Source organism: Microtus oregoni, unplaced genomic scaffold, assembly GCF_018167655.1.
Source record: "Microtus oregoni isolate MIOR12 unplaced genomic scaffold, Mior012 000004F_ref0000308, whole genome shotgun sequence".
In the NCBI taxonomy this organism is placed as follows: domain Eukaryota; kingdom Metazoa; phylum Chordata; class Mammalia; order Rodentia; family Cricetidae; genus Microtus; species Microtus oregoni.
This window is the reverse complement of record NW_024543063.1, coordinates 43724448-43746128: the sequence shown is the minus strand read 5'-3', so window position 1 is coordinate 43746128 and position 21681 is coordinate 43724448. Positions and strand designations below refer to the sequence as shown.

At 44.0% G+C, this 21681-nt stretch overlaps 1 protein-coding gene across 7 annotated transcripts; it reads right to left on the bottom strand.

Moving 5' to 3' along the window:
* Positions 1 to 384: 384 nt before the first annotated feature.
* On the bottom strand, positions 385 to 20195 carry Znf821 (zinc finger protein 821). 7 transcript variants are annotated; one of them, XM_041650792.1, is made up of 9 exons: positions 19931 to 20194; positions 19401 to 19462; positions 17797 to 17913; positions 16280 to 16396; positions 7546 to 7671; positions 3967 to 4115; positions 3432 to 3536; positions 2100 to 2266; positions 385 to 1353 (listed from the first exon to the last, which is right to left on the bottom strand). In XM_041650792.1, exons 4-9 carry the CDS (start codon positions 16317 to 16319, stop codon positions 699 to 701), a joined length of 1242 nt encoding a protein of 413 aa, XP_041506726.1. In that variant the 5' UTR covers positions 16320 to 16396; positions 17797 to 17913; positions 19401 to 19462; positions 19931 to 20194; the 3' UTR covers positions 385 to 698. The 7 variants fall into 7 exon arrangements, with proteins under 7 accessions (XP_041506726.1, XP_041506727.1, XP_041506731.1 ...); XM_041650793.1 differs by having other exon boundaries at positions 17797 to 17884; XM_041650797.1 differs by lacking the exon at positions 7546 to 7671.
* Between the last annotated feature and the right edge of the window lie 1486 nt (positions 20196 to 21681).

Sequence of the window (21681 nt, the reverse complement as noted above, 5' to 3'; positions counted from 1 at the left end):
AGAGGTCCACATTCCTGGCATAGTTATCTTTCTGGCAACAATTTAACTAGGGCACATCCTTCTGCACCCGTGATCTATAAATACCCAGACTGTGCATGACCTTTGCTGCAGGCTAAGGGAACTTCTGCTTGTTTTTGCAGCAGCACTGAACCAGAAATTGAGCAGTGCTCTTCTCCAGTGCATGGCAGCCAGACTGCAAGAGTAGGCAGTTGTTCTGCTCTGGTCTTCACCATAGCTGTCTTGATCTTGGACAGCCACGTTAAAGCACATTCTGCCTCAGAAAGGAACAAGCCACCAGAAACCACTACCTGAGCCTGAGTGTTCCCATCAAGCTCTCTCCTAGTACACTTCATTGGATAAAGCAGTGAGACAAAAGAGCCAAGGGCCAGTAAAGATAAAATTAATTTATTTGCCCTCACAGCTTCATGGACTGTACTGGGGTCCTACAGTCCCATAACCCTGGCCTGCCACAGTGGACTGAGGAGTCCAGGTTTCTGGAGTGCCTGCTCCTTTTTCCAGAGCTGCCTTGAGCTGGGTCCCTCCTGACCCCATCATGTTCCCACATGCAGAGGGTGCACAGGTTTCCCTGCAACCAACCCAGGCCTGCCTGTGGCAGCAAGGACTATGGCCTCCTGGGTGACAGCAGCACTGATCCCTATGGGCTGGAGTGGACGGGAAGTCAGGCAGGAGGGTGTGGTTCAGTGCAGAGAGCTGCTGTTCTGTTCTTCAAAAGCCATTTTCCCCAGAAGCTGGCTGTCCAACTCTACCCCACTCACAGGCAGCTGGAAGAAGTTCATTTCAGCTGCTAAGGCTGCCATGGCAGAAGGGTCCTGACCAAACTGAGCTCGCAACATCATGTCCATTTTCTCCAGTCTCCTCTTGAGCCTCTTAGCTTCTCGCTCCCGGATGAGTCGGGCTTGCCGCTTCTCTGGAGTTTCATTGGCCCGCTTCAGCCTCATGGCCTCACGGTCTCGCTGTAGCCGGCGAGCTCGCTGTTCATCTGTCTCCTGCATGCGCTGCAGGCGCTTGGCTTCACGGTCCCTCATGCGTCTGACCTCCCGCTCCTCTGGGGTCTCATTGTCTCGCCGACTCTTCTTGGCTGTGCGTTCTCGTTCAAGCCGTTGTAGCCGTACTTCCAAAGGTTCATTCTGTCGACGGAGGGCCCACTTGCGCACACTGGGGGTCTGTGTTTCCAGTAGCTTGCGGTAGGCAGCACAGTTGTTGCACACAAGCAGAATTCCAGCAGGGTATACTGGAGGACTACAGGTAATGTCCTTCCCTTCAGCACTGGAGGGGCCCTCACTGTGGACTTGGGGTAGGGATTCCATATTAAGTACTTCAGGAAGTTTCTCACTGGGAAGCCAATATTTTTGATGATTAGTATCTCCGTGTAGTAAGCCTCAGGCACCCAGGTAACTGACTTGCCCCATAACCACTAGACAAACTGTTCAAAGTCCACCACTATGACAGTGGAATGCTTGAAAGACCCCCTTCTCTTCTTTGGACTAGGGTATCTACTAAATTTTAAAGCCCACCTTGAATTAGCAACTGAACCACCTGCCATAGAAACCTACCCAAGGCAAAGCCAGAATGGCAGTATCTTGTAGGTGCTAAGCAGGGCTGGGCCTGTTGTGTGAATGAGGGGTCTGGAGGTGGAGATTTCCTTCACACAGGTACAATCCACAGCTTTACCTCCTACCTGGCCTTGCCCACAAGGAAACATAGCTTATGCATTGTACAACCAAAGCAATGGGATGAGGACAGTGTTTGTCTTCCTGGAAGACAGCACAGTGTATCCTTACATAGGATCCTCTCAGCATACTGCAGCTTCTGTCTGCTTGCTTTATCATGAATGCTCTTGTGCTTCTGAATCACTTTCTAGTTGGAAATACTCTGACAGGGAAAGAAAAGCAATTTGTTTCCCTTGAGGGAAGGTCTAGAGCACACTGTCAAGCTTATCTCCTAATCTCATCACTTCTATTTCCAGATTGTTCTATCAACTCTTTGGCATTACTTATCTCTAGCCTTTCTTTTGACCTGGGAAAGCAGCATCTTATATCCAGTAATTTGCTTAGCACAAGATCAGGTGTTCTACTAACCTGTTAAAAGTGGCATGGCTAGTGAAACGGGCTCCACACACAGCACAGTTAGACCGTTGGTCTTCCGAATGGATTAGGAGGTGGCGACCCAATGACCCTGGGGAGCTAAGGGCCCGTCCACAGACAGGGCACATGTAACTCTTGGCACTCACCACTGCTGCAGTATGCTGTAAAACAAAGTCTTAATATGTTAATTTTGTGTTACCTCCAGGACAATCTGCACCCCTTCCTTTTTTCCCCTTAGAATGAAGAACTTGAAGGTATTTGTTTAGTCATTCAGGCCACTGCTCATATTTTATTATTGCAAATTCTGACCATATTCAGGGATACATAAAATGGCTTGAAGAATAATGGAGCTCCAGAGCTCTCCAGAGGCTCTTGATAGTTTGGGCTTCCCTGGCTCATATTATGTAGTTACAAGTGCACTTTAAGGTGCAATGAAGGAGTTGGATAGTAGTAGTGGTATGAGCAGGTATTTATGGCGGCCTGCCTTTCCTCAGTCCTCTAAAGAAACTTTTTCTTTTTGGTTTTTCAAAAATAGGGTTTCTTTGTGTAGCCCCTAGCTTTCCAGGAACTCACTCTGTAGACCAAGCTGTCCTCAAACTCACAGAGATCCACCTGCCTCTGCCTCCTAAGTGTTTGGGTTTAAGGTGTGCCCATAACTATCATAAGACTGAAGAAATACTTCTAACGAACCATCTTTATAGGTACAATCTATAAAGCTGTCCTTTGTAGTAATGTCTTACAGACCACTAGTAAGTAGGTATGCTCTAAATTGGATTAGGGTAGAAAAGTCTGTTTTTCCTTGTTTGTACTTTCCTTTCATTGGCACCCAAAATATATCATTGTGCATTTTATTTATTTTGTGTGCCTGTAGTGTACCTGCGTATACCACAGTACGTGTGTGTGGTGAGGGTCAGAGGATAACAAGTGGCAATCAGTTCTTCCACTGTGTGGGTCCTGGAGACTGTACTCAGGTCATCAGGCTTTGTGGCAGGTGCCTTTACCACCAGAGCCATCTTGTTGACTACCCCTACCCTCTTTAAAAGACATCATTTTTAGTAGAAGTTAGTTTCTCTTTCACTACTGATTGTATTAAATAATTTAGGAAAATAAGACCATGGTACTTAATTTCCAAAGAGTTTCTGTCTGGGAACTCAGAACCTATTTAGTAAATACATCACCGTTATTTTCTAAGATGTTCTGAAGGGTGGAATGAGTCCTAGCAGAACCAACAGCCTGAGCTTCTTTTGCCAAAGGCAAAGGCCACTGCAGCACCTGAGATCTAAACTGCTTGCATTCAGTCTCAGAACTCCCCTGCCCATTCCATACCTGGTACACGTGTGCAATCAGTTGCTCTCGACTCCCACAGTCTATCTGGCAGAGGGGACACTGGCAGAGTTCAAGCAAGGGGTCAGAATTTAGGTTTTCTGTGACCTGCAAATCCATCAAACAGGCAAGTCATTTAAACTCCTCACTAGTCTCTTCCTTGCCCCACCTCTTTCAATGGTCCTACACAGGTGTTAGTTTTAGGTTCCCATATGGACTGAGGATCAAGTACTGTTTTGAAAGGAATTAAATTTTCTAGAATCTTCAAGGCTTTCTACCCTGAAGACGCTGGACCGTGCAGGGAAACGGTTAGCTTCCCTTTTGCATATTCCTTGCACAAATACTCAGGAAACAATTTAGTTGGAAGCAGGTTCCACAGCACAGTCTGACTAACTTAAACATGAAAGCTCACTTCAGAGTGCCTCCTAGAGCAGTGCTCGCTCTTAGGTGAGCTCACTTGGAAAGCAGTGAGAGCTTTTAGGGTGGAGGGTGTGGATGGAAGAGGGAACTGTTGTGACGAGGACTGCGGGCCACTTGCCTCATGCTCTACTACTTCATTCCCACCACCAACAGGCTGCTCTGCATTTTCTAATTCTTTCTCCACTTTGACTACCCCACCATCTTCCTCTGATGTGTGGGAAGATACTTCATCTTGTGTGGTCTCCTCTTCGTCACCTTCACTGTCACCTGGAACACATAAACTGGTCAGTTGTTCTGAGTTTTACAGAAATATATCCTGAGCTGCTGTTCACTCCAGGATTTGCAGCTACAATGAAAAAAACATCTTCAGACTTGAGGCTGTACAGTTTGCTTCAGCGCTCAGTGGGCACAAACCGTGTGACTAGAGATCAGCTATTACTGCAGTTTATTATGCCACACACACACTAAAGTGGAAGTGTGAGGCAAAGTGCACTAGAAATGGTAACTTGCCATTAAGTAATTGTTGTTTATGAAATAGGACTCATGTAGTCCAGGCTGGCTTCAGTCTCACTGTATATTCAAGGATGATCTTGAAGTTCTGATCCTCTTGCCTCTTATCTCTCAAGTGCTGTGATTATAGGCATGAACCACCATGCCTAGCAAAGTATCTTACACTTGAGACCATACTTCCCTAAGCACATCACACCAAACTCATTCCCGCAACACACAATCTGACTGAGCAACATCTCTTCCTAATTTTATTACTTTCTTACTTGTCTCTACCGTCACCTGCACACTCTCTATGCTGTCACAGACAATTCTACCCGAGACCACTAATCTCTTCTTTCACAACAAACATCAATACACACTTCCAGATATAACAAAATTTTATTTCCTCTTATCAATAAGAATGTAAGAACAAATTTGTTTAAACTTATGTCAATTTATAGGAAAATAGCTATACACTTCAGTGGAAAAAATGGGATTAGCATAGTAACTGACCTTGGGCAGTTTATAAGGGTGGAAGATGTTCAAGTTTATTGTTTTTTTTCTTTTTATTTTGAGATGATTTTACTGTGCAACAAAGGCTGCCTTGAAGTGCACGATCCTCTTGCCCCAGCTTCCCAAGTGCCTACTCTGCCCTGCCTCCACAAGACAGGGTTTTTCTGTATAGTCCAGGCTGTCCTGAAACTCTATTCAGAAATCTGCCTGTTTCTACCTCCTGTGTGCTAGGATCCAAGGCAGGTACCACCTGCTCACCTGTCCACTCTGTTCTCATCTACTAGCAATGCACATCTTAAACTAAGTAAAGCCACTTTTCAGTTGGTTCTTTGGCGTATCTAAAGGATAACTAGATGTGAAAGAAGTGGGGGGAGTGTTAATCTTCACTTTAGACATGAGTAACTGTTTTGTTTTAATCTGGGAGGGAAGGATGTGGTTGTGGGGTAATCTACCTGTGGCTAATGAAGCTGCAAGGTATGTGTGAGCTGATTTTGTCTGTCATCTGTAAAATAGAGGGGAAAAAAAAGATTGAGAGGGAACAAAAACCCACAATCACATATGAGGTTCAGTGTGGGTGCTTTAAAGATCACAGAGGAAGCCACACCTAGGGAAGCTGTCAGTTGGCTGGGGATAGCCCTCTCATTCCTGCTTGGATTCTGGACTCCCTATGAATAGAGTACGCTCTGCACTTACAGTCAGGCCCACATTTCCCCACTAACAGTGCTACTTAGCTCCCTGCGGTTTTGCATAATTTCTAAATCGACAATATAAGATAATTTTTTTTTTTTTGAGACAGGGTTTTTCTGTCCCTTTGGGGCCTATCCTGAAACTAGCTCTTATAGACCAGCCTGGCCTAGAACTCAAGAGATCTGATGCTGGGATTAAAGGCGTGCACCACCACCACCCGGCTGATAGTTCAGTTCTAGACAGAACTGGGTTAAATTTCCTTTACTGGCATATTCCTACCACATCACCTGCTGGTAACTAAGTATATGTGTCTATATTAGATGTGCTTGTCATAAGTATGGTATGTTTTCCTCAAAGCTTTATTTCACTTGAGTCCATCTCAGCTATGAAGCACTGGCACAGAGTAGATCATACCATATTTTCTCACCAGCATCCAGTGTGGAGCACTTGTAGGCTTAGTCTAAAGCACTGCACTGCTGATAAAATACACTTTTGTACCTTGTCTATTATCAGAATACCTTTTTTTTTTTTTTAAAGTATGCTGTCTAGAATGGTATAATTTTTGTTTTTGTCTCTAGAGACAGGGTTTCTCTGTAGCTTTGGAGCCTGTCCTGGAACTTGCTCTGTAGACCAGGCCTGCCTCTAACTTAAAGAGATCTGCCTGCCTCTGCCTTCCGAGTGCTGGGACTATAGCCTATGGCATACCTGCAGATGTCTATGCTTACCTGTTCAAGAAACTGCTGTGTCCCATAAGGTTTCTAGAAATTCTAGAGTTCATTTATTTTCTTTCTTTTTTGTTTTTAAATTTGTTTGTTTGTTTGAGACAGGGTTTCTTTGTGCAGCCCTGACTGTCCTGGAACATGCTCCATAGACCAGGCTGGCCTCCAACTCAGAGATTCACCTGCCTCTGCCCCCAGAGTTAATCTGGGATTAAAAGCATGTGCCACCACCGCCTGGTTGTAGAGTTCATTTCTTTGTACCTACCTGATTAGCTGTTATTTGTGTGTGGGGGTTGTGTCTATGTGGTTACTGTTGTTTCATTATTAGTTTGGTTAAAACTGTAGAATTCTCTATACAGAGTTCAGAACAAACACACTGTTTCTCTCTCTCTCCATCTCTTTCTTTTCCCCAAGTTTACAACTAGTTTAAAAAAAGAATCAGGGTTTCACCCTAAACTGATATTAATAACTAACCAGTATCAGGTGCATAACATCAGGAGAGTATAGACATCTTTCTGGGAAATAACACAGCTCAGAATGAGTCTGTTCAAGTGGTCATGGGACAGATAACGCATGAGCCTTAACTTGTAAGACTACATTTTTCTTCCTTCCTTTCTTTCTTTCCTTCCTTCCTTTCTTTTTTTTCCGAAACAGGGTTTCTCTGTAGCTTTGGGGCCTGTCCTGGAACTTGCTCTATAGACCAGGTGGGCCTCAAACTCAGAAAGATCTGCCTGCCTCTGCCTCCCAAGTGCTGGGATTAAAGGATCTCACCATCACTACCGAGCAATACTAAATGTTTTTTTACCTAATAACACAGAGATCTAGTAAAGGGTTTGGTGTGGGAATACCTGGACTTCAGCATTTTTATATGCTACATCATCTCATCACTAAGCAAATCTGCACAACATTAAAACTAGGACCTCAAGCAAAACTTCAATGACACTCTTATAATTTATTAATAATTAGACCTAAAGCAAAGGGATTTTCCTTTATTTGACCTGGCCCATGAACTGCCTGAACACTAACCATTTCTATATTAGAATATTCTATTTCACAACCACCACACACCTATCTATATATGGCACTGTGCCAATTACCAGAGTACATGAGTTATAAAAAACAACATGCTAACCTGCCCCATGTCTCTCTCTGAATGAACATATTCAGACACTGGGGATCCACACATCTTCTTAGAGCTTCCTCCCAGCCCCCACGCACATTCCCCAGAGCACACACTCTTAGTTCTTCTCCCATTGCCCTGAGTCATTACCAGAAGGTGCAGAACTCACTGCTACTGGAGTCCTGATCTCTTAGTTGTTGGATAGCTTGTCGCTGACTGCCAAGGTCTCCAGGAAAATCAGTTTTCATCATCGCTTGTCGGGCTTGTTCTTCTAGCCCAGCAAATACTTGATCCCCTGGTGGTCACAAGGAATAACAGTCAGGCCACCAGCGGGGCAGTACATGCCTAGACAAACTAGTTGGAAGGTCAGACCATTCAAAGTAGGAGACTGGCAGGTACCCTGTGGTGGGTTCATTCATCTCCAAGTCATGCTGCTATCTCCAACAGTGTGGCTGTTCTTCCTGGGCAGTAAGCTATCTTAAATCATCCTATTCTTGACCCTTGAAAAGGTGATTAATCACGACTTTCCAAACTTAATTGAAGAATCTCAATTCCTGAAACCTTCCATCAGGACTGGAGACACAGGTAAGAGATAAAGTGATGGGATGGAGGTAGGACAACAAACTGGGCAAAAACCTCTGTACCTTATAAACTACCATCATCACGGCCCTAATTCATTCTATCTCACACTACACACAAATGCTTCAGGTAATCCTGAATAAACCTCCATCCCATCTTTCTTCATTCCAAGATGTTTTGGGCATTCTTCTTGCCTTTCTCTAATGTCTATCAAAATTAGCCATAATAAACATGACTGGCTGAGTAACCAATGGGATGGGGAGCAAAAGGAGAGCAGGTAACACTCTAATTCACTAAAACTAATCCTTGACAGAAACACACCAACTAACTTACAACAAATACTACGTATCCAAGTCTCCTTGAGTCAATGTGGCCTTTGTTTTTGCATAAAGTATCCAGAAACTCTGGACCATCCCTGATTTTGCATTTACTTTTCATGAGCTCTGCCTGGGATCCGTGTTATTGGAGACTTAACATTCAATTGCTTTTTAATTTCCAGGAGACTAGGCATAGAAGAAAGAAAAGAGGGTTAGGTTTCTCTTATCTCAGTGAGAATGGAAACTACAGGCCCAATTCCCAGTCAGCAAGGGGAATAATCAAAAACTCTGGTGGGATGTTTGAGTATCCCACAGGACTTTTCTTACTAAGAAGGGAAAGGATAATAAACAGGCTAAGTTTTGGGAGACAGTACAATGATGTAGGGGTTGTTCCTTGGTCAGTGTAAAAATTGAAGAGGGGGTCAGCTCCATGATTTAGTTGGTCACTCATTCAGCAAAAATCCATAAACACTGCTGTATGTTAAGCACTATAAACACCAATTATAGTTACTATGTGACACTTGCTATTCTAGGCTTTTTTAAGTACTATATAATCCTCACCTTAATTTTCTCTCTTTTTTTTTAAAAGATATATATTTATTTATTTATTTATTAAGTATACAACATTCTGTCTCCATGTATGCCTGCACGCCAGAGGAGGGCGCCAGATGCCAGTACAGATGGTTGTCAGCCACCATGTGGTTGCTGGGAATCGAACTCAGGACCTCTGGAAGAGCAGCCAGTGCTCTTAACCACTGAGCTATCTCTCCAGCCCTAATTTTCTCTTTTTTAGATGTAATTTTTTATTATTTGTGTTGGAGGGGAGGTATAGACGTACCATGATGAATATACAGAGGACAAAAGACAAATTCATGGGTTCTGGGGATTGAACTCAAGTTGTGATGCTTGCACAAGCACTTTTACCCACCAAGCATCTTGCTGGTCCTCTCACCTTGGTTCTTTATATGGTAGGTATTCCTACTTCCCTACCTATTATTATATATCTTAATAACATATATTATCTATATGTTATTAAGAGGATAAGCAAGGGTGATGAAGGGATGGCTCAGTAGTAAAGGGTGTGTATTGCTCTTACAGAGTTTAGTTCCCAGTCCCCATACCAGAGGCTCTCAGCTGCCTATAACTCCTGCTCCAGGGAATACAACACCTCTGACCTCCACAAGTACCTGCACTTATATGTACATACATAAACACACAAACACATAATTAAACATAAATCTTTTTTTAAAAAACAAAAGAAATCTAAGTCTATGGTAAAACCAAGTATTGAGGTCTGTACAACTGTATGTCCTTCCTGGGCCCTCATTTTTCATCTTTAGTGTCCATTTTTCTTGTGATGGTGGCTAAGCCTAGGGTTTTATATATGCTAAAAACATACTTTAGCTACAGTGAAATCCAGACTTCCCATGTGCTGCCAATGGAGGTATAAATTCAATGTCATAGGGGCTTCACAGTAGGTCTGCTAACAACAAATACTTGTCTCTGTGTGACAAGACTGGCTCCGATCATAGTATTGATGCTATCTTCATATCAGGCAACAACAATTTAAATATCAAAATGCTTTCAAGGCTACGGTATGACAAAAGGAAATATCCAGTTCTGATACCATTGTCATGAGTCATCATGCCTGGGTTAGAGAAGCTGACATTATGGCAATTATGACTCATCCTGTGGGTAAGGATGGAGGTGGGGAGTGTGTATTCCTAGGTACACAGATCTCAAGAAAAGGAAAAATAAGCGGCTTTAAGACTATGTTCACATGTTTTTGTCTTTCGTTTTGTGACAGGTTCTATGTAGCTCTGGCTGGCCTGGAATTCATCATGTATCCCAGAATTCACAAGTAGGTATATGCGTCTGCCTCACGAGTATAGGAATTAAAGGTGTGCACCACCACGCCCAGTCAGTCTTCACAATTTCTAAGATAACACATGGCTATAAATTACCGCTAAAGAAGGCAAAAAATAAATTGTACAGAGTGCTTTTCCTTCCTTCTCTGCAAAAGTAAAGTATTTCATTTCTCCATATTGATTCCATTGAAACAAAACAAAAACAACTATGGCCAGCAGTTACTGAATTCCTCTAGGTTGCTTCATGGTTTTGGACCTAATCTGGCACTAAGGAATAAATTATATACTGGCACATACTGTAAATGTCAGTCACTATCAGTAATTCTCATCAATAACACTTTAGGTTTGTAAGAAAACTTAGTTAGATTTATAACATGCTAGAAATGAACAATAACAAATTTCTGTCACATAGTACCAGTAGAAAGACATCTAGCCGGATGGCGCAATCTAAAAGGAGGCTGGAGAGATGGCTCAGTGGTCAAGAGCACTGGCTGCTCTTCCAGAGGACCCAGGTCAATTCCCAGCACCCACATGATAGCTCACAACCACCTGGAACTCTGGTTCCAAGAGATCTAATGCCCACTTCTGGCATGGGTACTAAGCATGCAAGGCAAAACACCCATATACATAAATTAAGTTTTAAAAGATATCTAAAAGTAGATGAATCTTTCAAAGTAAGTAGTAATTCAGTTTAATCTTTATCAACATGAACTCAAAATTTAGTTTTGTCTATTAAGTTTAAATATTCAGACCTTTACAGAATGGAATCTCTTCAATATGACTTCCCTAGGATTCTTGCTGGCAGTCTCAGCTAGGGAACTTGGGATACGCTATTTTTTTTTTTTTCAGTACTATAGAAACGCAATCTACTCTTTTACTCCATTCCTGACTATGGAAAAACCTAAAATAAATATTATTCTTTACGGCTGTTCCTATTTTAAATAGAACCATAAAACAGTACGTAAGTATTTTTAAATCTTAAAGGAGATTTTATCAAACTTCCTAAGAAGAGTCAGTAATTTTTCCGGGAGTCACTTTTACCTAATCTCCAAATCCAACTGTCTAGAGATATCCCTTGGTGAGAAGACAGTGAAAGCTGCTAAGAAAATGTGTTACACTGGGGCTACTGAGATGGCTCAGTGGGTAAAGGCACTTCCCACCATGCTGGAGTCCAATTCCTGGAACCTACATGATTGAAGGAGAGAATCCATAGTTAGCTGTCCTCTGATCTTATTTATTTTTATTTTATTATTATTATTTTTAGGAGATTTTCTGTAGCTTTGGAGCCTGTCCTGGAACTAGCTCTTGTAGACCAGGCTGGCCTTGAACTCACAGAGATCCACCTGCCTCTGCCTCCTGAGTGCTGGGATTAAAGGCCTGCGCCACCACCATTCAACTTGAATTGCTTATTTTTATAATGTAGAATTATTACTTCTAATCTTGAGACTTATAGAACAGGTTCAAACTCTCTAGTTTCCAGATATTAATGCAGGGTCACCTTCTTATTAAATGTGGATATTTAGCTGCCTATTAATAGCCAGGTTCCACAGTAAAATCCAGGTACTCCTCTCTCTGTTTTCTCTTTTTAAATTTGGTATGAAATGTAAAGGGTTTTTATTTCACTTTTGCCTTGGGATTCAGACTGCTGAAGAACAAGGCTCTGAAAGCTAGTTTGAAAAAAGAAGAAAAAGATCAAGGTAAAGTCTTGGACAAAGATTTGCTTTTTTTCTCCTCTGGTCCTTAGTACAATTTAGTAAATGCAATTCTGGGCTGCCTGAAATTACACAGTTGAACGTTCATTCTCTTAAGTGAGCAGATGTCTGTTAAGAAAAAGCAGCAGTACTGGGAGAGGGGTGCTTTGGACTCCTTTCCAGCTGGCAGTGTGTAACCCAGATGCTGTCTATGCTGGGAACAGCAATTACATCTCAGGAATGCTAGCAGCATGAACTGAGACAAAGCTCCCTGGCTTCTCAGAAAAGAAAAGACTTTGATGCTTTTTCAGTGCTTGAAAAGCTTTCAGCTGAAGCTTCCAGTCTCTCGGTACCTTGCCATCTGAAAACAAAGTGTCTTGAGGAAAGGGTTTTCTTGGTTTCCTTGATTCCCGCACATGAAATCTGAGTATACAAAGGGCTGTATTTCTAAATTCTCCAGACAGTTGACAGACTTGTAATCAGAAAGGGGAGAAATGGAAAAGTGGGTGAGGCAGAAGGTCTGAAACACACGGTTTCAATCCAGCAGCAGTTTCTCTACAATGAGTAATTCTGGGTTTTTAATCCTAAAATTTTGCACTGAGTCTGCTAAGCAGATGGTAATGGGCTGTCCGGGTGATCTGAATATGAAAACAAAGTGTGTGCTGAAGTGTCCTGCCACTGGCTTCTGAAGTACATCCAAGAAACAGTACCTGACTGCCACCGTGCAAGTTTCTCCTCCCCACCACCCCGGCCCCCACTCCAAAGACAGGGTTTCTCTGTATAACAGCTGTGGCTCTCCTGGACCTTGCTCTGTAGACCGAGCTGGCCTCCAATTTACAGAGATCTGTCTGCCCTTGCCTCCCAAGTGCTGGGATTAAAGTGTGCCCCACCACGGCTGCCTCTCTTGCTTTTTCTTTTTTCTTTTTTCTTCTTTTCCTTCTTTCTTTCCTTCCTTTCTCTTTCTTTCCCCCTCCTCTCCCTCTCTCCTTCCTTCCTTTCTTCCTTCTTTTTTAGAAGACAGTGTTTCAGAGGCTGGAGAAATGGCTCAGTGGTTAAGAGTACTGGCTACTCTTCCAGAGATTCAATCTGATTACCCACATGACAGCTCACAAGTGTTTGTAACTCCAGTTCCAGGGGATCTGATGCCCTCTTCTGGCCTCTGTGGACATCAGACGTGCATGTGGTACATAGACATAGACAAAACACCCATACACATAAATAAAAATTTAAAAGTAAAATGAAAAACAGGGTCTCAAGCATTCCAGACCAGCCTCAAACTTTCTTGAAGCCAACAATGACTCTGAAGTCTAAATCCTACTGCCTTCACCTTTCCCAGTATTAAGATTACAGACATGGCCACTGCGCTGTACCTCATATCCAGGGTTTTATGCACGGTAGGCAAGCACTCTATCAACTGAGCTACAACCCCAGTTGTACAGTGGGATTTAAATAGTTTTTTCTTTTCTTTTTTTTTGTTACTGGGGATAGAACCTAGAGCATTCATAAGCAAGCGCTTTACCCTCAAGCTGTATGCCAGCCTCTAGAATTCTTAATATATCCATTTAGTCATGCTTCTAGCTTCAGGCCACACAGTCATTCCAGAAGGCCGAAATAATGAAGCGCAGTTCTCTGCTCTAATGCAAACCTAGACTTTGAATCCATCATACTTACTATAAATACACAAACAGCATTAAGTTTAAGATGTCTGATTCATTCCATGTCAGGTGAGAAGAGATTCAAGTGGTCAAAAACTAGAATTACCTCCTTTTGCCTACCATTGTCATGAGCAATGAGAAGGTATTGTTTTGAAAAGGACAGGGTCAGCTTCAGTCCCCAGATCATAAATAAATAAAAGGTGTTCAGAAACCAGCAAATCTTAGTGTTCTGTTTCCTTTGGTCAAACTGAACTGAAAAGACTGTCTCTGCCCAAAACTATCACTGAAAACAGTGCCTCTCCAGGGCTCACTGTTTAGGTACATCTGAGTATTTGTGTACATAGTCCCACAGTAAAGGGCCTCTTAAAGGACCACTACTCAGAGTCTGAGAAGCCCCATCCACTCTACACAGTATAACATTTGCAACTATGGATGAACAGGTATTTTCCCATCCTCCATGATCTGTTTGTCCATGTGGTTTCCAACTCCAGTACCCGCCCCAGTTTGTTCTGGCTCTGGCTGTCTATGGTGGGAGCAGATGCAACTGATAAGTATAAGCTATGCAGACATAGGCACAGGCCCTAAGCCTTTGTCACTCCACAAGCAGTCATGTCTGGGGAACCCTGGGGTGGATGGCTCACACAGGCGATACCCTTTGCTCTCTACATTCAGGCATGCTACATCTGTTTCAGCATCAACATCTCAGTCTTCCAGAGTTGCTCACCTTTATTTAAGCAGCCTTCCAAATCTACCTATCCCGAATAAAACTGGAAGCTCTCACCTGGTTCTAGCTTATTCAACATTTCCAGGACTTAAACAATGATTGTACATGAAGGTTTGCTACCCAATGTCATTAATGTAAGATGTCAAAGCTATCATAACTTCTTTGGTCACACTGTTTTCAATAAAATTTAAGTCACCTTAATTTCTCACATAATCAATCCTCTCCAATGTTTTTGTTTACTTCTTGCTTTAAAAGGAAAGTCTTACAGGGTGGGACTGTAGCTGGGTGGTAGGAATACCTGTTGACTATGTGTAAGGCCCTTCACAGAAAGGTCATTTATACTGCCGGATTTTCTTCATCTGTTCTGTACTGTACTTTATTCAATTAGTCTTCCATAACAGACACTTGTATATTTTATGAAGGGTCAGTTAAGAATGCTTCTCTACCCAGATTATAAGAAAATAGCTAATTATCCCAAATCTAATAGTAACTAATTATTTTGTTTGGGGTGTATGTGTGTGTGAATGTGCATATGCATGTATGTATGCACATGTATGTAGAGGTCAGAGGTCAATGTCTTCCTCTATTCAATCTATCTTATATTTCTGGACAGGGTATTTCATTGAACCTAAAGCTTGTTGTGCCAGCTAGACTGTCTGTCATCAAGTCCTAAATCCTCCTGTATCTACCTTGTCCCCCAGCATTAGGGTTACAAATTCATACCACTACACCTAGTTTTTTTTTAAAATGTAGAATGTGTGTGTGTGTCTGCAAGCATATACTTGAGCGTGTATGCAGACTAAAGAACAACTTGAGGAGTTAATTCTCTAATTCCACCATGCTGGTCCCAGGGATCATCAGCCTTCAAAGCAGGAGCCTTTTACCCATTGACCCATATCACGGGCCCTTAAATTTTGTTTTTTTATTATTTTTATATTTACATGGATTCTGGGGATCTTAACTCAGGTCCTCATGCTTATGCAAAAAGCACTTTGCCCACTGAGCCATCTCCCGGCCCTGTTTTTTTGTTAACTGTTTCTCACTATGAAGCAGGGAAACCCCTGACACATACATGCCTGGCCTTAGCAGCTTTCCTTAGCTGAGGAGGGAGAGTCTACAACCCCTCTGTTATATCCTTGACTCTAAAACCAGAACCAAGTGGCCAAACTGCCAAGTTCTGCTGCTTGATGGGGTTGAAACTCGGTCCCCTGTCCAATTACATTTGCATCAGCTTTCTATTGTTGATGGTTTTCTTCATTGCTGAAGCTTTTCTTTAGTCTTTTTCACAAGGTGGAAATTTAGCTGGATGAGGTCTTACCGAGGTCACATAAACTTTGGGAGAAATAAAACTTCTGCTTGCAACAAGTCTCTGTATTCTCTCACAGATCACATGCACTCCCTTTCCTTTTGTCCAAATCCACCTTTCATCCTCTAAGGCCATGTTAAGTTCATGCTCTAGGGCCTCTTCCATCAAGCATTCCATTGCTACTGCAGTCAGCAAAATTATTATTTTATTTTAGTTTATTTTAGTTGGTTTTTTAAGACAGGGTTCCTCTGTTTAACAGCCCTGGCTGCCCTGGAAGTCCCTCTCTAGACCAGGCTGATCTCAAACTCAGAGATCTGCCTACCTCTGCTTCCCAAATGCTGGGATTAAAGGCCTGTGCCACCACTGCCCAGTTTGTCTTAACTACTTTTAACTTCTGTGGTATACGTAGTCTATAGTACCCCTCTGAGACATACAGCGTATACTAGCTTGTATTTGTATGTTTCTTCTGTGTTTATGTGTAGCTTCATTATAGTTTAATTATGTTATATTGTTTTATAGCGCTGAAACCTAGCATAATATTTTCACAAAGTTTCCTGCAATTGTTAATATAATATTAAGAACGAATAATGCATATACCCCTTAGACATGACTAGAGTAACTTCATGCTTCAAACCCATGTATGTAAGCCTTTAACCCTTTCTTTTCCTCCACAAATGAGTGCGAGCCTCACCCTAAATTTAGGTTTCTCTTTCATTCTGACCCTTATCTTCCCAGGTTCCAGAGGACAAAGCCCAGTACTCACAGTGAACTTTATTTGGATTTGTCTGTTTCCTACGGGACATGTTTCCCTGATATAAAAGCTCTGGTCTTTCCCAGTTTCACCACTGGATATGTCACTACCTCCTTGTGAGGTGCTAACCTGCAAAAATAAAAATAAATAAAAAACAATATTGTTAGCCTGTTATTCTCTCCAGAAATTACAAAATTAGAAATTTTCAAGACCTTAAAATACCTAGAGCATATAAAACTCACCAGATATAAATAACTGAGCTAATAAAATGAAAAAAAAAATAAGCTGGGTGCTGGCAGCACACACCTTTAATCCCAGCACTTGGGAAGCAGAGACAGGTGGATCTCTGTGAGTTTGAGATCAGCCTGGTCTACAGAGTGAGTTACAGGACAGGCTTCAAAGCTACAGAGAAACCCTATCTCAAAAAATTAAAAAAAAGGAAATACATTTCTAAGTATCAAGGTCCCAAGAAGCCTAAGGGGTGACTATTTTAGAGGACTTAAAAGAGATTTCTCTAAAACTATCTTTGGAACTTAGACTACTGAGTGGTCACAGTCAAGACGGCAGGACAGAAAAGGCTGCAGTTCAGGCAGTCGAGGTTAGAGGGATCACTCCCACAGATGTGAGGAAAGGCTGCAGTTCAGGCAGTCGAGGTCAGAGGGATCACTCCCACAGATGTGAGGAAAGCAAAAGCATGGCAAAGACCTGTAGCAGCTGCCCTGTCACACGTGCAACCAGAAGTCAAGGCCTGAAACTGTACCATCTGCAATACAAGCATACTACCAGACACCTAGCATGATGGCACCAGAGCAAGTCAGACTCCCACCACTCAAGACAGGCTCTCACCAGAAGAGAGATGATACACTGTGAGTACTAGTTCAGTCTCCCAGTGTGGACCAACTGGCCCTGCTCGTATGTTCTGGAGAGGTGGTCAAAGATCCTAACTTTATAGCCTCTCCTCAATCCTGCTGTGTAACAAGGACACCAGGAAGCAGTAAGAGAAACACTGCTAAGAAGAGCAGCAGAGATGTGCACCTGCCCCTGACAAAGGAGCAGGCAAATTCTTAAGTCTGAAGTTCCCCATAAGACTAGTTCAGCTGTAAGCACGGTAAGAGGCTCTGATGTGGATTAGTGCAGAAGCTGTAGCCTTGTCTTTAAAAGACAGAGAGAGGGTTGTGGATGTCATACAGCGGCAGAGCACTTGTCTAGCATGTGTCAGGCCCTGGGTTCCATTCCCAGCACCATAAAACAAGACAGACAAAAGGACACCAGAGTGAACAAATGTAAACTGAAAAGAGTCTTTTCTACCAAAGTTAGGGGGGTGCATTTAGTCTTTCCCCAACTCCTTTCAGTCCCTGCCTTCTTAAACTGTACTCACATATAGAAATTATATAGTTTATTACTTTAAGAGAAACTACTAGTTGTACTTTGTACCCTAGTTAATGAAGACTCACCTGCTAATGTCAACTAACTCCTCTATGTAACTAGAAAGGCCCTCAAACCTGTAATCAGATCCTGCCTCCCCTTACCAAAAGAAGAAAGAAACCGCAAATGGCAAAGACAGGCCTCCACAGGAAGTGGCAAAGGAAGCAGCTTTCAGGCAGTCTTCTATCATATCTGCATACCAAACACAGTTCTTTTCAGACCTTCAATTAAAAAAAGGAAAATAACTCCTAATAAGTACAATAGAAAAACCAATTTTAGCAGCATACAGATATCTAATACAAAAGATATATATTATCTGTGGTTTTTTTTTTTCTTTTTTTCCCTTGGAGATATAAGTCTCATGTATCCTTAACTGGTCTTAAACTGGGTTGGGTGAGTAGCCAAGAATGACCTTGAACTTCCAAAATTCCTGTCTCAAGAAGACAGGCAGCCTTCTTTCCCAGTTTGAAGTGGTGCTGGGGACTGAAGCTGAATATGACTTTTGCATAGTGGGCAAGCACTCTACCAACTAAGATATACACCAGTTGTAGGGGGTGGTCACTCTTCTCTCCCCTGCCCCTACTCTTTTTGGAGACTCGGCCTTGACTTCAAACCCCTGGACTCAAGGGACCCTGCGGCCTCAGCCTTCTGACGAGTGGATTAGAGGTGCGCATCACTACACCTGGTTTATTCTTTCTAGACATTTTAACACAAGCTGTGAATGAATTATCACACTTCAGATCTTTTTCTCCATGTCCATGGAATCCCAAGGTGGAGAGCTGAATGAAATGCAGACTGTCTATCTTCCTACACCTCTCTATTGTATAATGAAAAACAAATGAAATCTCATCTACATTTATCCCCATAAAGATCAGGAACTGAAGCTCTGAGAGAGAGGTAATGAAATCTATTTGAAAGAATGCCAAGCAGCTTGAGCCAAGTAACTACTTAGATCATCTTAGCAAGACAACAGCTCAATACTAAAGCTCCACGGCAAAGAGATGAAATCTGCAGCCAGGAAGGCAGCTGCATCGCATCCACTACGTCTTTAGGTCCTCCTAGCGGCCCACTGGGGGAACTGACCAGATGGCACCTCATGGGACTTCACACCTGAAGAATCAAAGAAAAAATAAACACACACCCTCCCTTCCCACAAAACAAAGCCAAGCCACAATAATTTAAACAGCCACCAGAAAAAAAAAAGTCCGGGGGGAACCCTTAAAAAATAAGTAAGAAACTGACAAATGGCCCTGGAACATCACAATAGCTGAGGTTAGTTTTTAAAACACAACAAAACAAAAAACCCATAGGTACATTGTCTAAAGGTCACTTGGTCCCTTTTAACTTTGGCGCTGCCCAAATGTGAAATTTAAGCTTGGAAGGTAACTGGAGAGCTAGCTGCCTGAACCTATTCAGCTGAAAGGAAACTGGAACGGGAAGAATGGTAAACTAAGGATCAGACCTACAAGGGCTGCTACTTTTAACGGGAGCAGTTTTATCATCTATAGAGCCAGTCAAGACCTTGGGAGGGTACATCACCCACTTTCATCCCTGTCTCTGCTCTATCACAGGTGTTAGGGTGTGTGTGTGTGTGTGTGTGTGTGTGTATATATATATATATATATATAGCCAGTCTTTGTGTGTGTGTGTGTGTGTGTGTGTGTGTGTGTAAGTGTGTAAGGCCAGCCTTAAGAGGGTGCATTCCCACCTCCAGCTCTGGTGCGGTCCCACGGAGCAAAGTAAACTCGCCTGAATCCTAGTGATGTGAATCTGCCAAAAAGGAGAGAAGAAGGGTGGTCATATAGCTGTTTCACTGTCCCCGGATCCTCTGGGGTCGAGGCTGGAGCTCGTGTGTGCCATCAGCTGCGATGGTCCCTCTGCTTTCTCGAATCGGAGCACAGGTAAATCCCAGGTATTAAATTGCAGCCAGAGGTCTTCCGAGGCGGTTCAGACCAACCCTCGGACCACTTAGCCTTGTCCGAAATCTAAATTTAGTAGCTCCCCGCCCGTCCGCACCAGGCCGGCCCGTGCCCCCCGCCCCGTCCGCTCTCCCACGCCCATCCTCCCCTCCCCCAGCTCCACCCCAGCCTGTCAGACGCCGGCCCGTGAGGCCCGCACCCAGCCGCCACCAACTCCGAGCCCACCCCTCCCCAGGCTCGGGCAGACAAAAGGCGGACGGCGGCGCGGGGCGGCAGGAGCTACACTTGGCTGCTGGCTCCCTGCGCTGGGGCGCTTTACCCTCTGCCTCGGCGCTCCGCGTCCCCGGGCCCCGCCTCCGGACAGACAGACCGCGGGACAATGGGTCCCAGCCGCAGCTCGGGCTGGCGGGGCCGGGGCTCTCCGGGACTGGACCCCGGCGGGCAGAGGGTGACGGCGGGCTGAGCCCGCAGCGGGGAGGCGAGGGGCGTCGCGGTGGACGGACAAAGCCAACGGCAGACAGACGGACAGAGGGGGAAAAAAGATGGCGACGCGGGCAGCGGGAGCGCGCTGCTCGCGCTCTCGCAGCGAGTGGGGCGCGTGCCGGAACCTCACCTCTCTCCTCCCGCCGCCGCCCCGACCCCTCCCGGCTCCCGAGGCGCGCGCCTGGCGTTATGGGCGGAGCCTCAGGGAAAGGGTCCGGGAAGGCGGGACTTAGGGAGCATCCAATCGCTGGCGTTCCGGAGGGGCCCCGCCCTCGCCCTGGTGCTGGAGACCCTGGCTGAGCACCTCTGGGAGCTTTCGGTAAAGCTCTCAACCCCTCCGCGCCCCCTTGGGCGGGTAAGCTCTACTCGGCTGTCGACTCCCCTGGTTTCCTGCACCAACATCGAGTTCAGCCACAAAACCCACATCCCCCGACCACAGCTCCACCGCAGGCTTCCCCCTCTCCGTAGCCGAACCTGAGCCACTCCGCCCCTTAGTCACAAGCCCTCTTCACTCCCACTTGCCCTGGGACTTCTTCAGCCCCCAAGGTATTTAAAGTGACGAAAGAGGGGGCCACAGATTCTGTGGGAGGGACTACCTTCAGTTGTCAGAACCTTAAGCTCAGCTCGAAAAGTAGATTTATTTGGGGTGTTTACTTTTCCAACATGATGGTTCTATGCACAGGTCCTCGGTACTTGTGATCCTTGACATCGAAACGGTATTCGGAAAGTGTGCTTGGACTCTCTTCTTTCTGACGCGACTCCTGTGATTGCCTGCCTCACTCCTCCGTTGCCCTCCCTCCATCCCTCTCATTCTCGGGTGGAAAACCAGAGCCTACCACTGAAGTCTCTCCTACTTGGAGAAGTAGAGAGTGCCACAGAAAGAGAAGCCCTGAGTTTAGAAGGCCCAACTTTCAGTACCAGCTCTGTCACTGATTAGTCTGTTAACTGAGCAAGTCTCTGTTGTGAGCCTCTGCTTCCTACCGTAATAGATAATGGAATTCTGGGCCTCTCTTACCAAGTGGTGCTGGTTACATAAAACGATCTCTGAAAGCCCTATGCAAGTTTTCTTCTGATTTCCGGCTTCACAAGGGCAGAACTAGTGAGGGTTCTGAATCTTGCTGATAAAATGACAAGTCAAAGTATTTGCATAAAGCATTCTTGCAAATTCTTCTTCCCTGTAATCTCCAACGAGATGGCATTCCTGTTGCACGAATTCTAGTTGGTCTTAATCAAAACCGAGTTCACGTTGAAAGATCAGAGAAGCAAAGCAGCCAGCCCTGGGTCTTACCTCTACCTTAGATTGAAAATTGGCCATGAATCCTCAAACTGAAGACTGAGCCTGAGACCTGTCTTTTCCCGTTTTAAATTCCTTTCTCATGCTGGGATTAAAGGCTTGCCTGGCCTCTATGGCAAACTAGTGTGGCTGCTGAGATTAAAGGTGTGTTGTGCCACCGCTGCCTGGCCTGTATGGCTGACTAGTGTGGCTGCTTTGCCCTTTGATCTTCAGGCAAGCTTTATTTATTAAAACACAAATAATGCCCACATCTTGTGTAGAATGTGCTAGAATAGTTGAATTGAAGAATCTTT